At 34.8% G+C, this 13,219-nt stretch overlaps 1 protein-coding gene across 4 annotated transcripts in view; it reads right to left on the bottom strand.

The window, feature by feature from the left end:
• Nucleotides 1-2,380: 2,380 nt before the first annotated feature.
• Nucleotides 2,381-13,219, bottom strand: part of LOC100377331 (epidermal growth factor receptor kinase substrate 8-like) — a 59,218-nt gene continuing 48,379 nt past the window's right edge. For 3 of the 4 annotated variants that reach the window (XM_085500987.1, XM_085500989.1, XM_085500988.1), the window contains 12 exons: nucleotides 12,980-13,195; nucleotides 10,773-10,996; nucleotides 10,250-10,430; nucleotides 9,567-9,754; nucleotides 8,999-9,218; nucleotides 8,458-8,682; nucleotides 7,636-7,837; nucleotides 7,426-7,506; nucleotides 7,121-7,283; nucleotides 6,873-7,005; nucleotides 6,473-6,635; nucleotides 2,381-5,459 (listed from right to left, as the gene is read on the bottom strand). In XM_085500987.1, coding sequence (XP_085357113.1) covers nucleotides 5,440-5,459; nucleotides 6,473-6,635; nucleotides 6,873-7,005; nucleotides 7,121-7,283; nucleotides 7,426-7,506; nucleotides 7,636-7,837; nucleotides 8,458-8,682; nucleotides 8,999-9,218; nucleotides 9,567-9,754; nucleotides 10,250-10,430; nucleotides 10,773-10,996; nucleotides 12,980-13,195 — 2,016 coding nt within the window. In that variant the 3' untranslated portion in view covers nucleotides 2,381-5,439. The remainder of the gene's footprint in view (nucleotides 5,460-6,472; nucleotides 6,636-6,872; nucleotides 7,006-7,120; nucleotides 7,284-7,425; nucleotides 7,507-7,635; nucleotides 7,838-8,457; nucleotides 8,683-8,998; nucleotides 9,219-9,566; nucleotides 9,755-10,249; nucleotides 10,431-10,772; nucleotides 10,997-12,979; nucleotides 13,196-13,219) is intronic. The other variant, XM_085500990.1, reaches the window with a different exon arrangement.

The following is a 13,219-nucleotide window of genomic DNA, read 5'->3' as shown; positions in this document are numbered from 1 at the left end:
TGCTCAGGCCTGATTAGTTTTTAGTTGAAATCTGTGCATATTAATTTCAATGAAACTTGATACATATACGTGTAGATGCTTGGCATTAGGCCATTTTAAATTTTTAAATACTGTGCTTTGTGTAAAAATATAGGACAAAGACAAGTCTATGGTCAAAATGAGGCGTACTTCAATGATTTTGCATGCAATGAACAGTTTTTGCTTCAGTGTATTGAAGATGTGTTTTTATACAGTATTTGTACTTCATGCCTCAAATACCTTCAGCACACAGCAGTTCTTTCTAAGCTTTCTTAGATTTTTTTTTACTTGCTAATCTTGTTCAAAATCACAAAATATGATAAACTGAACTAACAAAAAGGTCTATGCATATAACGTACAATCTTATGTCTACCAGGTATATACACTGTTAGGCGGTGCTAGTACATCTATTTTTAGACTTTATGAGTTTAATTATCAAACAGGAGTGTTGTACCTTGCCTGTATTGTACCCGTACATTGAGGAAGAGATGGAGTCGTAGTCTTTTTTTTTTTCTGAATATTATTTACAAACCAGGATTTAAAATACACCAAGGGTTTGTGGGATGCATATTCTTTAAACTTGTCATTTTACAAGAAATGGCAACCAGTCCAGCATGTTTAAATTTACAGGAATATGATAACGCCCTCTGTGGTGAGTTTTTTAATCAGTTTGACGTGACTACAGAGGGTGCTCAACACATTTAATTACTGGTACACATTCACAGTTCTTATATGAACACGTGCCCAATATACCGGTAATAATTTTAATTTTAGGTGCTTGTAGATTCAGCATCTAGTGCGGATCTCGCAATTTTTTTATTTGCAGGCACTGGACCTTTATGCCGGTCATTGGCTTTTGGGCTACTAGTATTTCATTCTATGATTACTCATGTTCGATTACTGAATATTCCAAAAGGTCAGCAACACTCGTGCACACGTGTACTACATTCACACATTCCGTGACAAGTGTTTTACCTTTTACAGCATATTCAATTTGAAAACAGGGGCATGGTTACTTTTTCATTACAAATTTGATGCAAAATAATTTACAGGACTCGCCGAAGGCCTTCAAAAGTATGGACATTTCTTTGATATAAAGTCGTATCCACAATAAAATGTCTCAACATTTTATCTTGAGTTGGATTTCACATGTCAAAAGAGTCATCCTAGCTGTACTTATAATCCCCTGATTAAACAATGTACATATTTGTTGATTTAGACTTACAGAAGCTCCTCCTACCATAATGCTAGACAGGTTACTGATAGTAACCCATGCAATGTTGTGCTTTTAAGGTCAATGGTTCATATTTCTCCAAAAATGTAATACTAGTATAATTTTTAAGCACTGTTGTGGGATTGTTTTAAGTCTACGTGGCCACTGTCTGACAACCTCCCAGTTATACATGTCCAATTTACTGGCATAAATATTCCATTTACACTCGTACACTTGTGCATCATACACTGTGTTCTGACTAGATGATGGACCTAGGAGAAAAGCTATCATGTCTCCAATCAGTGTACAGACAACACCTCAGACAAGAGACCCAGTAAACTTGTATATTTCACGGTTACAAGAAATAAAACCAGTCCATATTTCGGCAAATCACAAGGATGAATATCACAGTATTGATTGTATGCCAGATGTATAATGATTACTTGAACATTGCTCAAGATTAGGTTGAGTTAGATTCAAGGGCAGAGACGGGAAAATAGTAGTCCTTTGTGAATAAATCCTGTTTAATATGCGACAGTGTAAAAACTATTTGTAGTAAGCAGGTTTTCTGTATTTGCTTATGCACCTAAAACTTTGAGAGACATTCGGTATGCACCCTTGGTGTAGCAGGGATATTCTGTATCTTTTTAATTAATGGTTTTGTGAAGGAAACAATACATTCTAATGTTAGAACTTTGCATACTCTTAGGGTTTTATTTTAGCACATTTAGGGAAAAATAAAACCCAGCTAATAATAGAGCAGGAAGAATTTTCAAAACGAGTTGTACATGAGATGACATTTTTTTTAACCAGCAGATTGAGATTGGTAAAGTGTTGTGCAATTAGTATGTGTGAAAATAAACCCTGTCAGACCACAAGTCAATGTTAAGATCAAGAACAGTCTTTCTATCATCCTCTATTATAGAGTGATTGTGTATCAAACATTGTGACAAGAAAATATTCTAAGTGACAAAAAATTTAATTCAAATAAACAATGAATTGATACAGATTGGTTTTGCAAAGGTAACATTTGCAAGTTCAATTTACTTGAATAAATTTACCTACATCAGCTCAAAATCAAATGTGTCTGGATTGAATTCAGTTTAAAAAGCAAGATAAAAATAACACCACTCATTGAAAACTCATCTCTTAGTTTGAATATTGTTTTATTAACCAAAGCATATTAATGAAATTACCATCATATCAAATGAAATGAATACACAAGAGTTAAGCAAATATTAACATACTGTCTGGTATAGATAATTAAATAATTACATGACATTTGTATGAAAACAGAAACGTGTGGTTCAAAAACAGAGGTTCCAACACAAACTAAGAAAAGATCTCAGGATCTCTTGAAGCAATTCATTTTTCAGCGAAAATTTACAAATATAAGAAACCTCTGATCGAACCGTAAGGATCAACCAAACAGTGATACATTATTCAATACCACAGATATACTTAATCTCAGGTAGATGAGAAATTAAAAGAAGAATAAAATGAGAATGCTGACCTGCATCAAGCAGGTGTTCACTCTTGCAGTATAGCATCCGCAAACTGAGTTAACATACAATAACTATTTTTGTTTTAACTATCACTTGTTGTAGACCAGCTAGCTCTGTGCAAGTTAACTCACTAGATCTCACTGGTTATTTACACTGCATATCTAAACATTGGGCAGCCAGTGAAAACACAAACATAGCATTCTTCCAATATACCATTCACAGGGTGTTCAGCTGCATTAGATACTCTGAGGATATCTTAAGAACTTGTACGAAGTTGTTGGGTATGATCACCCAGCAATTTCACACAAAGCATGGTACAAATGGGTGTTGATTTGAGTGATTATATCATAACTACATTATCATACTCAGATATGATGCAACATAGAACCCTTGCAAATAGTCTACTTTCTATAAGTAACTGACCTATTCCTGTAAAATTTAACGTAAAGATTCGTGTAAATGGAATGTGTTATTTTGACTTTGAATAATAATTACAGTATGTATACATATTTATAAGAAAGCTTTAACAGTCTCCCCTACCCTTCCCAAAAGATGAAAATCACACCAAACATAAACAAGCAATCAATAGTAAACTTGTTTCCATCTTGCTAAGAATAACTAATAAAAAAAGAAAACAACTACATCTGATTCATTTGCTAAAACACTTCAAGGTGACATGATGGTTTCCATAAAAAACAAATTATTTGCCACTTCTCTCTCTCTTGTGGTAATTCTGAATTTTTGTTTTCTTCTTAAACACATCACTGCTAGAAGCCTCAGCATCAGAAGACGATGTGTTAATGTAAATACAAATTTTAATTTCCTGTTTATATTTGGAAACCGTCTGCTATCGTTTAGCATTGGTGTGTAGCCTCCAAAATAAATACAGTAGCATCACTAATTATGGTTTAATTCAACATACCCCGGTACTACAAGTCTGTCTAAGATAACCACAACAAATTTGACAGCTTGCAATGGGTGAAACTTTTAAGTATCAGGTCAGGTGTAATTTATCCAGAATACTGAGTACATAGTTTGTTATGTTTGGTTGAAACAAAAGACATTGAGATAGATATAGTGAATAAAATGAGGTATAATAGGGTAAATAGCATGTTATTGTTAAATGAAGCAGGCAGCAATATGGTTAAAAATACAAATTGTTGTCATTTTTTTTTCTTGAAAACTCAGCAGTTATAAAACCAAGTTAAATGCATGTAATTTGTATATTATTTTGGGCTTACTTTACTCATTCATCAAGTGGAATAATACTGCGATATACTGACTGGTAAACAGGCTTGTCCCATCACCACAAAAAAAAAAATATCCCTATACCTATTTTCCTCAGACAATTCTCCACGACATCTGTGGCATAATAGCTAAGGAAATTGGATAAATATTTCTGTTTACATCATCCTGGGTAAGATACCAACATCCCTGTATTAAATAGTAAATAATCTGAAACAGTTTTTCTAAATATGTTGAAAGTATATACGTACGCGAAATGCAAAAACAACCACCTTCAAAATCATTACTTTGTTTTCAACAATCTATCAGTAGTTATTTTGGCCTGAATGGTAGCAAAAATATACATTACCATTATTTTAAAACATTTATCAAACAAACAAAAATATTATTCAAAAGTAAATCCTGTACAAATTAAAAAAAAAATCTTGACTTTAATAGGTCAAAGGTTATTATGATCAAGGAACTCTGATGATAATAATCTGTGTACATAAAATCATATGGTTGAAACATTTCGCGTATCAATAGGAATGATATAAGAATGGTTAAACTAAATCGGTACCATTAAAATGAACGGTATTACAATGAATGGTATTAAAAGCTATAAAATTAAACTACAGGTGGGTAGACTGATTACAAGATTATTGCATATTTTGAAACACATAACTCCCAGTATACATATATATATATATATATATAAAATTTATTATTAAAACTACAGCTCTCTGTTGCTTCTATCGTTTAATCAAATGTACGTAATCTCCATGAAAAAACAAATTTGAAATCAGTCGTCCTTTCAACGTACATTTGATGACTCACATACAATAAGAATGCTGAAACTAAAAACTACAACAGAGTTGGTCTATCATAAAACAAAAAAAAATCACTTGTTTTCCTCTCAAGGTGAAAACTGTATACACGGCATTGTAGTCTCAAAGAAATATATGAGAAGCAGATGTCCAATCAACTGTTGCATCCTTTTTTCTCTCTTTTACCACAAAGCTTGTAGGTATGGGCAGAAAACATTCTTCAATAGTGCCACGAAGAAAACTTGGTTTCACAAAGTTTACATCCAAGCAGATTATAGGGTTCTACATCGCTAGATAAACTACTGACACAGTTGTGAAATATACAGTAACATGTTTTGTAGATTCGCTTTATAGTAAATAGTCCATTGGTTACGCACAAATTCCGTCTTCATCGTAAGAAAAACTATTTACAATTTTAACCTGACTGTGAATTCATAAAAATAAATTTGATTGTTTTTTTAATTCGTTTTGTATGTATGTAACAGATTGGGTGACGCAATCTTATATTCAATCTAACGGCAGCACTGTCCAAACTGTGAAGAGAAAATCCTGCAACGTTTATACAATAGTTCCGTTACATGTTTTACAATATATATATATATTTTTATGTATCTAAAAATCAAGATGAGAGTTATATAATCCATTGTATGTTTCACCATCCAGGCGAGTTGTCTGAAATGAGAAAGAAAAAAAGAAAAAATTGTAAAAGCTAAGACTAAAAAATAATAATTTATAATTCGTACTTATAATAATAATGTAAAATTTTTTTTCCAACACTATACATTTTGATGACTGATTTTACTCTCACATTTCACCATTTGTTAGATAGATCAAAATGTCCATTATTTCACATGTTAATACAACACTACGTGCACCTATTTGTTAATTAATACAACATGCAGTGCTCTGAATTTTGGAAGAGACAACATTTTCCGCAAATTTCAAGTCAAGGATATCCTGAACACTTTGCTACACATAAAGAGAGCGTCATGGTGATTATCACGAAATGTAACCCCCCTGTGAATGCCAATAAAATTATCAAGTCATGAAAATCACAAAATGCATACACTTGACGATTTACGGTATAAAGATTGTGTATGTTATTGGATTGTATTGCAGATGAACCATAGACTTTAATGTGAAGAGTTATTTTGTGCACTTGAGTGTGTGTGTATTAACGGTTTGTATGCCACTGTTACATAGTTACACTGCTAATATTCGTTCAGTATTTTGTGCAGAGATTATGAAATCAGAAAATGGGATGTCACAATAGTCCATAAGAAATGTTATCTTCAGGGGGACACTGACTCTGGCACACCCCATTGGTGCAGACTCTCCTGGCTCCGAAGGTAAAATGTAAAATTGTTGCCACTAAAAAGGATCACGATTGGATAATTTGGTGGATTTTGTGGGTACAGAAATTTACAAACTTGAAAGTAAATGAATTAATACCAGCAAAATGTTCCTCCTGATCCACGAAATTTGCATCTATGTATTAATCAAATGGAGTATGTTCCCCATCAGTCATTATTGTTATAATGGCCATAAAATATTGTTTAAAAAAAAAGCAATTATTATAGCATTTCTCCCATCATGCGCCATATGCATGAAAACCCTGTAAAGCAAGCGCCACCAATGTCAGCTAGATCACTTTGAGCAGAAGCCAGCACACTGATTATGCCTACCTCCAGATGAGTTCTGAGCATAGCCAGGAGGGGTAGCTGGGGCAAAATCTGGCGGTGGTTGATGTAAAATACCAGTATCGTCGTAAATATCAGAGCCTGAGTTGGCCCTTTCCTTGCGTCTTTGCATAATTGCCTGAAGTTCAGCCGAACCATTCAACGAATCCTACACACAAGTACAAAATTAGTAATAACAAACTTACAAATACGTGTTCTATGGGGTGGAGGTGGAGGTAGGGGGTGTTGTCTCTATTTAAGAATATGTATTATATCAAGATTAAGAATGGATAAGACTATGAAGTGCCCATGAAGTTAGTATACCACATTAATTACCACGCCACCTGTTAAAATCAAGTAAAATAGCAGAAAGACTTGAGAAAATAAACAAAAGATGTAAACTGACCTCTAGCCTGGATTTCTGGACCATCAGTTGACTGTACACTCGTGATCCATCCTCATAACACACTTGTTTTAATTCCTCTTTAGTAAGGCTAAACAGTTGTGCACCTGTGAGTACACCAAGACTATCCACCGTCCTTTCAAAAAAAATAAGAGAGTCACATGTGTGTATATACAAACTGCACACAAAAAAGAAAAGCACATGGGTCTTAAATGAGGTCAGTTATTATGTAATGTTGTATAAAAACTTACAGTTTGCTGAATCCTTTAGTCAATAACCAGTTAGTGACCTCATCCGGGTTTGAATCAGGATTAATATTCACAGGTGGAGCTCGTTGTCTGGCTTGGAAATTCCTCTTTGGGCCTTGATTCACACGTCTCTTAAGTTCTTCATGCAAATCATTTGTCGTTTTAGCTGAAAATTTAAAAAATAAAGAAAAAATATGAAAATTGTGGACTTTATGTCACATAATACTATACAATTCAGATGAATGTCCTCTCTCACCAAAAAATCTATAGAGGGTGCTTTTCAACTCATTTATTTCTGAATCATTTACCTCTTTCAATTTCCATGTCTGTCTTCCTCAAGGCTTGCCTGTTCCTGAGTTGATTTTTCAAATCATTCGCATTGTCTTGGTCTGAAATAAAAAGAAATAAGACAAGTTTAATTCTCAGAGATAGATGAACTTAATGTAGCAACATTTCTAAATTTGAATAATATCAGTATTTTCATAACTAATTGTCAATATTGTTGGAGACTGACTGACCTCTTTTGATTGAAGACTGCCTGCTAGTCTTTTTAGACTGGGCATAGTGTGATGTTGGTGGTGGTACTGGAGGCACAGACAATGGTGGAGGAGGAGGTGGTGGAGCAGGATGCTGCTGTGGTAACTGTTGCTGCTGCTGGGGTGGCGGCTGTTTTGGAATCATACTGGAATACATCGAGTCTCTGTTCTGAGTAACTGTGGTCTGCAAGAAAATATATAATATTTACACATATTATCAGTGAGTTATTGTTCACAAGCTTGAGGTGCCTCCTTCAGATCTGATCAATCACTGACTCATTACTACCGTAAAATCTGTATTAGAAGCCGCACCCCTAATAGAAGTTGCACCCATTCTTTTTGAATAGCTGAGAATAAAAAATTCATCATTTCTCATATGTGTAGGTGCTCTAATAGAAGCCGCATCCATCTGTTGCATTGTACCATTTTAATTGAAGCCGCAGCTTCTAATACAGATTTTACAAAAACAAAACCGATGCAGACTCACGCAGACAGACGTGCCTTTTCTTCCACAACTTTTGCTATGATTGTTAAACCTTAGTAAAAACAGAGCTAACATAACTGCTTGAAACATACAGACTAGAGATGCGTGCAACGCAACTGTGTACTGGTAACTAAGCTGAGACTTTCCATTGACTTGTCAGGAATCTCAAAGTAAGTTTTATTTCCAAAACAAAAGCTAAATTATTTTGATGCCATAGCGAGTTGTAAATATAGCTGTCACATACTGTTTTTGTTTACTTATTTGATTGTTCAAGTAAAAAGTAAATAAAAATGTGAAGTACGCTAGAAATCAATAAATACCTGATTGATTGCTCTTTGTTGTAGATGATGGTGATAGACGGGTTCCTGGTTGTTGCCAGTAGCCATCGTTAATGGCGGTGGTGGTGGAGACTGTGGTGGTGGCGAGGGAATCCTACTACTTGCTGCAGTGTTGGCATGTGTTGGGTCCAATATGGTAGATGGCACAAAACCAGTCTGTCCCGATGAATTGCGCACACACCACCACATGCGACTATCATCAACGACCTACAGCAAAAAAAAACAGTGTGAATCAAGAAATCATTGAAGTAACCACAATCCTACAAAGTATGCATATCAGCCGAACAAAAGTACAAAGGTTGATGTGATCCTGTACTGCCTGAGTGCATACTTTGTGGTATTCTCGTGGTAACCTTATCATGTACATCTTTTCCCTCTTTGTAGTAATAGTTTAGGAGAGATAACATATCAAAATCATTCAGCATTTGTCAGACATGTAGAAGCACAACAGCACTTGATTACTACTACCTACTGACTCACACATACTAAGAAAATACACATTTACATGCCATGATATTCTTACCTCCAAAACTTCACCCGCCATGATTGTCAGCTCTTTCTGATTCCGAGCAACAAAGTCATATTTGGCATCGACTACTCTCCCTTCCCTCGGAGACTGTGTTGGGGGACTGTGCTGTTGATATTGCGATGATGGTGGCAGCACAGGTTGGTGTTGATGATACTGAAGGCGACCATTGTCGATTTCAGTTTGTTGTTTGACTCGTGCATGGGCTTCTTTGTTCCTGTAGATTTCAAAACAGAGTAATATTACCTTTAATTTCCTTCTTATAATTACAAGTTTCTGTATGAAATTCTTGGTTAATTCTAACATTTTGAAAAATAAATATCAATTCCTAAGCTATGGCACCACAATCAAACACTTTCTCACTTAGTAGCTAGTCTGACAATTTGCATGGGTCAGCACTTTCAAATACATTCCACACACATTCCAAACTTTCAAAATAAGACAAGTAGACTTGTTTTGAAACGAGACTGATGATGCTATTGGGCACAATGAGATTGAATCATACACAAGAAATCCTGATTACAATATGAATTGATGTCATAAGGTATTTAAAATTGTAACATACCTGTCAACATGTTTAGCCACATTTGCTTTGAAAGCAGCAACACTTGCTGGTTCAGCTGAATGTGGTCCCGGGGTTGGACTTGACGATTGATTACTACGTGTCCTACCATTACCAATGTGACGTGCATAGTAAGTTGCACTGTAATTAGCTCCACTTGGAGGAGGAAACTGGAACACATGCTCCTCACCCTACAGTCAAGAACAGACATTCAATAAGCATCATATGCTAGTCAAAGTTTAGAATATTTTCTGCTAATCTTCCCTGATGTGTCACCCTCATGAGGAGGCTGCAATGGCCACCATAATATTTGTGATGTATTACATCCATCAAATCCAGTAGTTTTGACAAAAAAACAATGAACTCTACTAAGTCGTGTAGAGAATATTCACAACAAATTAAATGGCAACCAGCATAATATTTCTTCTAATAATTATGTATTTCACATGTTATACTTTCTTCTCAGGAATAGTACAGATACATCAGTTTTTATATATAAACAATATTCCATATTAAAATGATAATATTCAGTATCCCTAAATTTGGTGAATATTTCATAATTTACTAAAAGTTCAATAGTCTCAGCTGCTGTTCACATGTGTTAGTTATGTACATCAGTCTAGTTGTAGAGCCTTGTGAATGGCATATGTGAATAAGCATGTCATAGAAAAATGTAACACACCAACCTCCTTTTGTGCTCTCCTGACTTCCTCGGCTCTAGCAATGGCGGCAGCATTGGCAGCTACAGCAGCAGATATCTCTTCACGAGCCGAGTCTATATGTGAACTATGCACCACTGGGGGCTCCCAGCCATCTCGAAATTTTGGTACATATTGTGCAACATAATGATCTTTTGGCCAGGCGGCTCTGTGAACAAAATAATAAATTAAGGTAATGACCTACTTTCAAAGGTGAAGTTATAGTGGGACATCAGATAAAGTGTATGATGAGGTACAGATGTCATAAATTCACTATGAATTATTCAAAATAAAGTACATGAACTAACACACATTAGGGCTGCACCATTACTACCACGGGGAGGGGGTAACTAAGGTAAAATCAGGAAAAATAAATCTGCAAAGCTGGAAAAAATAATCTGCATACAGGAAGGTGAGGATCTATAATTCCTGCAGAGTGAAAAACTCACATTACCCCTAAACAAAATCAACTTGAAAAGTGTTAGCCCTTAATATCATGACCTTGACTTACTTTGGAGTCGTCCATGCAGTTCCAAGCGATACCCACAGTTCACCTTCTCTGGATGTGAGGCAATTTCGTAACAATTCCACTGCCTGAACTGTAAGTAAAGGTGAAAGGACACTTCTGGCTAACTCTGGTCCATTACAACTCTGTACAATTAGTTCCAATGGAGTAAACATAAAGTGTACCAGCTCTGGAGAGTTTGGATCATGGATGTGTGCTTTCAGCTTGGCCTGTAACAAAACAAAGAAATCAGTTGAAGGATGCTATTTATTTGAAATCGATGAATATCTAACCTAGATCTAAAGTAAAACGTTGAGGAGAATGCTAATTTTAAGACGGCATTCAACAAGTTATTATTTTCATAATCCAGACTCAAAATGAAAAGTATCTTAATTACAGAGTTACAGGTTGTCCCCAAGAACGACTACCTGTAGAACTGGATAAAATGTGTTATTTAACCCTTAACCTTCAAGTTGTATGTACTTTTCTATTGACTTGACCAGATAAGAGTTAAATATTTTTCAATCATTTACTTCTATGCTATCGAAAAAGAACCATTGCTTGAAACGTCTAACTATTTTTAATAGTTACTTAGGACAACGATTACCAAATACTATCTACTATATATCAACTTATATTGAGATATGCTTTGAATAGAGAATTTTTTTTTAAGCAGTCTCTTTTTTCAAATAGTGGTCATTGTTTTTAATTTGTATAAATGAACACTTAATGCAGCAAATGAACATAGCTTGGTCACATGACCTAAACTTAGTATGCTAGCTATATATGAATTCAAACTAGAATTAACCTTCTAGCTGTCTAGGTAATGGCTACGAATGCATAGCAAGCTGCCTAGGTGCTGTTTATATGTACATAGGCAGCTATCTAGGTGCTGTTTAATTGTGCACAGCCTGTAATATAGTACCCTATATATTATTATCAAACCAGTAGCCAATTATTGGTATAAAATATTGAGCATCAGTAACAAGCTGGGCTATAAATTGCCCTCCAATCAAAATTCATGTTATAAATCAGCCTCCAATCAAAATTCAGGTTATAAATCAGCCTCCAATCAAAATTCATGTTATAAATCAGCCTCCAATCAAAATTCAGGTTATAAATCAGCCTCCAATCAAAATTCGGGGCTATAGGTCATAAATGTAGGTTGATTATCTAGAGATAAGAAATAGCAAATGTCCAGTGACACATTATAAAACAACCTTTTTGCACTATCCCAGTGAAACTGGATATGTGTTCACTGGTTGAGCTATGCTGAATGCCTAACTATCAAATGTACACGCTATTCAATAAGGTTCGGAATAAATTACTTTCCTACCAATGCAGGAATTGAAGAGAGATACAGCTATTACTTTATTTCTCTTTTTATTTTAATAACAGAAAAAGATGCCATGCAACTATCAAAATTATTATTAGTAATATTAAGTGGGGTTAGTTCAATTAAATATTTCAATGACCCCCTAACTCAACTTTGGATAGAATGTGGCACACATCATTAAACACAGAGATGACAAAAGACTTGGGAACGCTACAATGATTTTGGTTGGTATGAGATATGCCACATAAAATGACATTTGAATGGCAAGTCACAAGATAAAATCAATTACATTCCATCAGATTTGAGTGCTACTGACATGCAAGTACATGTGACAGAAGAGTGGTATACTGGAGGTAACTTAATGAATTGTTGTAAACCAAGTACAGCAGGTAGAACTGTTTTTCAAACCACAGCTACAAATACAGATGATACTGCCTCCTTTTCTTTATGATGTTTCACAATAAAAACAAACGTAAAAAATAATGCTTGTTGTCTCATAAAACTGTCTTGTCTCAAATGATCATCAACAGGCGCCACCTGATCATTTAGTCATTCACTACAAAGTTATTTTCTCTGACCACTGCCTTTTTGGATCAACAGTAAACTTATTTAAAGGAAATCCTGACTGAACCAAATACCTGTCTAAAAACGTTTTCCAAATACACAGACATGAACACAAATAACAGACCTTCATAAATCGAAAAACAAACAATTTTAATATTTCATTTGGAGTTTGGTTTAGACACGTTCTAGTAATTATATAATCTTTAACATCTTTTGCGATTATGACAAGAGTTGATCTACAAGTACATGCATGTTATTCAATTTCATTTTTCAATCCCTACAAAAACAAAATAAATAATAAAGCGTCACTTACCAGTAAATTGAATGCATATTTAATTTTTTGGAACACGTCAACATATTCATCCTCTGAAGGAGGTCGGGATCTCGCTTGTAATACACCATCACCAGGTTGTTTAATCTTGTTCTTTCGAGTCTTTCGCCGCTTTGATAGCTCATTAAAAGCATCAGCAGCTTTCTGGAGTTTAGCTACGAAGGCCTCAACGTCACTAAAGCAATGGTTCAGTATCTCCTGGAGGGAAAGAAACAGTAATAA

This window comes from Saccoglossus kowalevskii, chromosome 7 (assembly GCF_978046115.1).
Source record: "Saccoglossus kowalevskii chromosome 7, keSacKowa6.1, whole genome shotgun sequence".
Taxonomy (NCBI): domain Eukaryota; kingdom Metazoa; phylum Hemichordata; class Enteropneusta; family Harrimaniidae; genus Saccoglossus; species Saccoglossus kowalevskii.
Note: the sequence above shows the minus strand (reverse complement) of the source record. Positions and strands in the feature narration are given on the sequence as shown.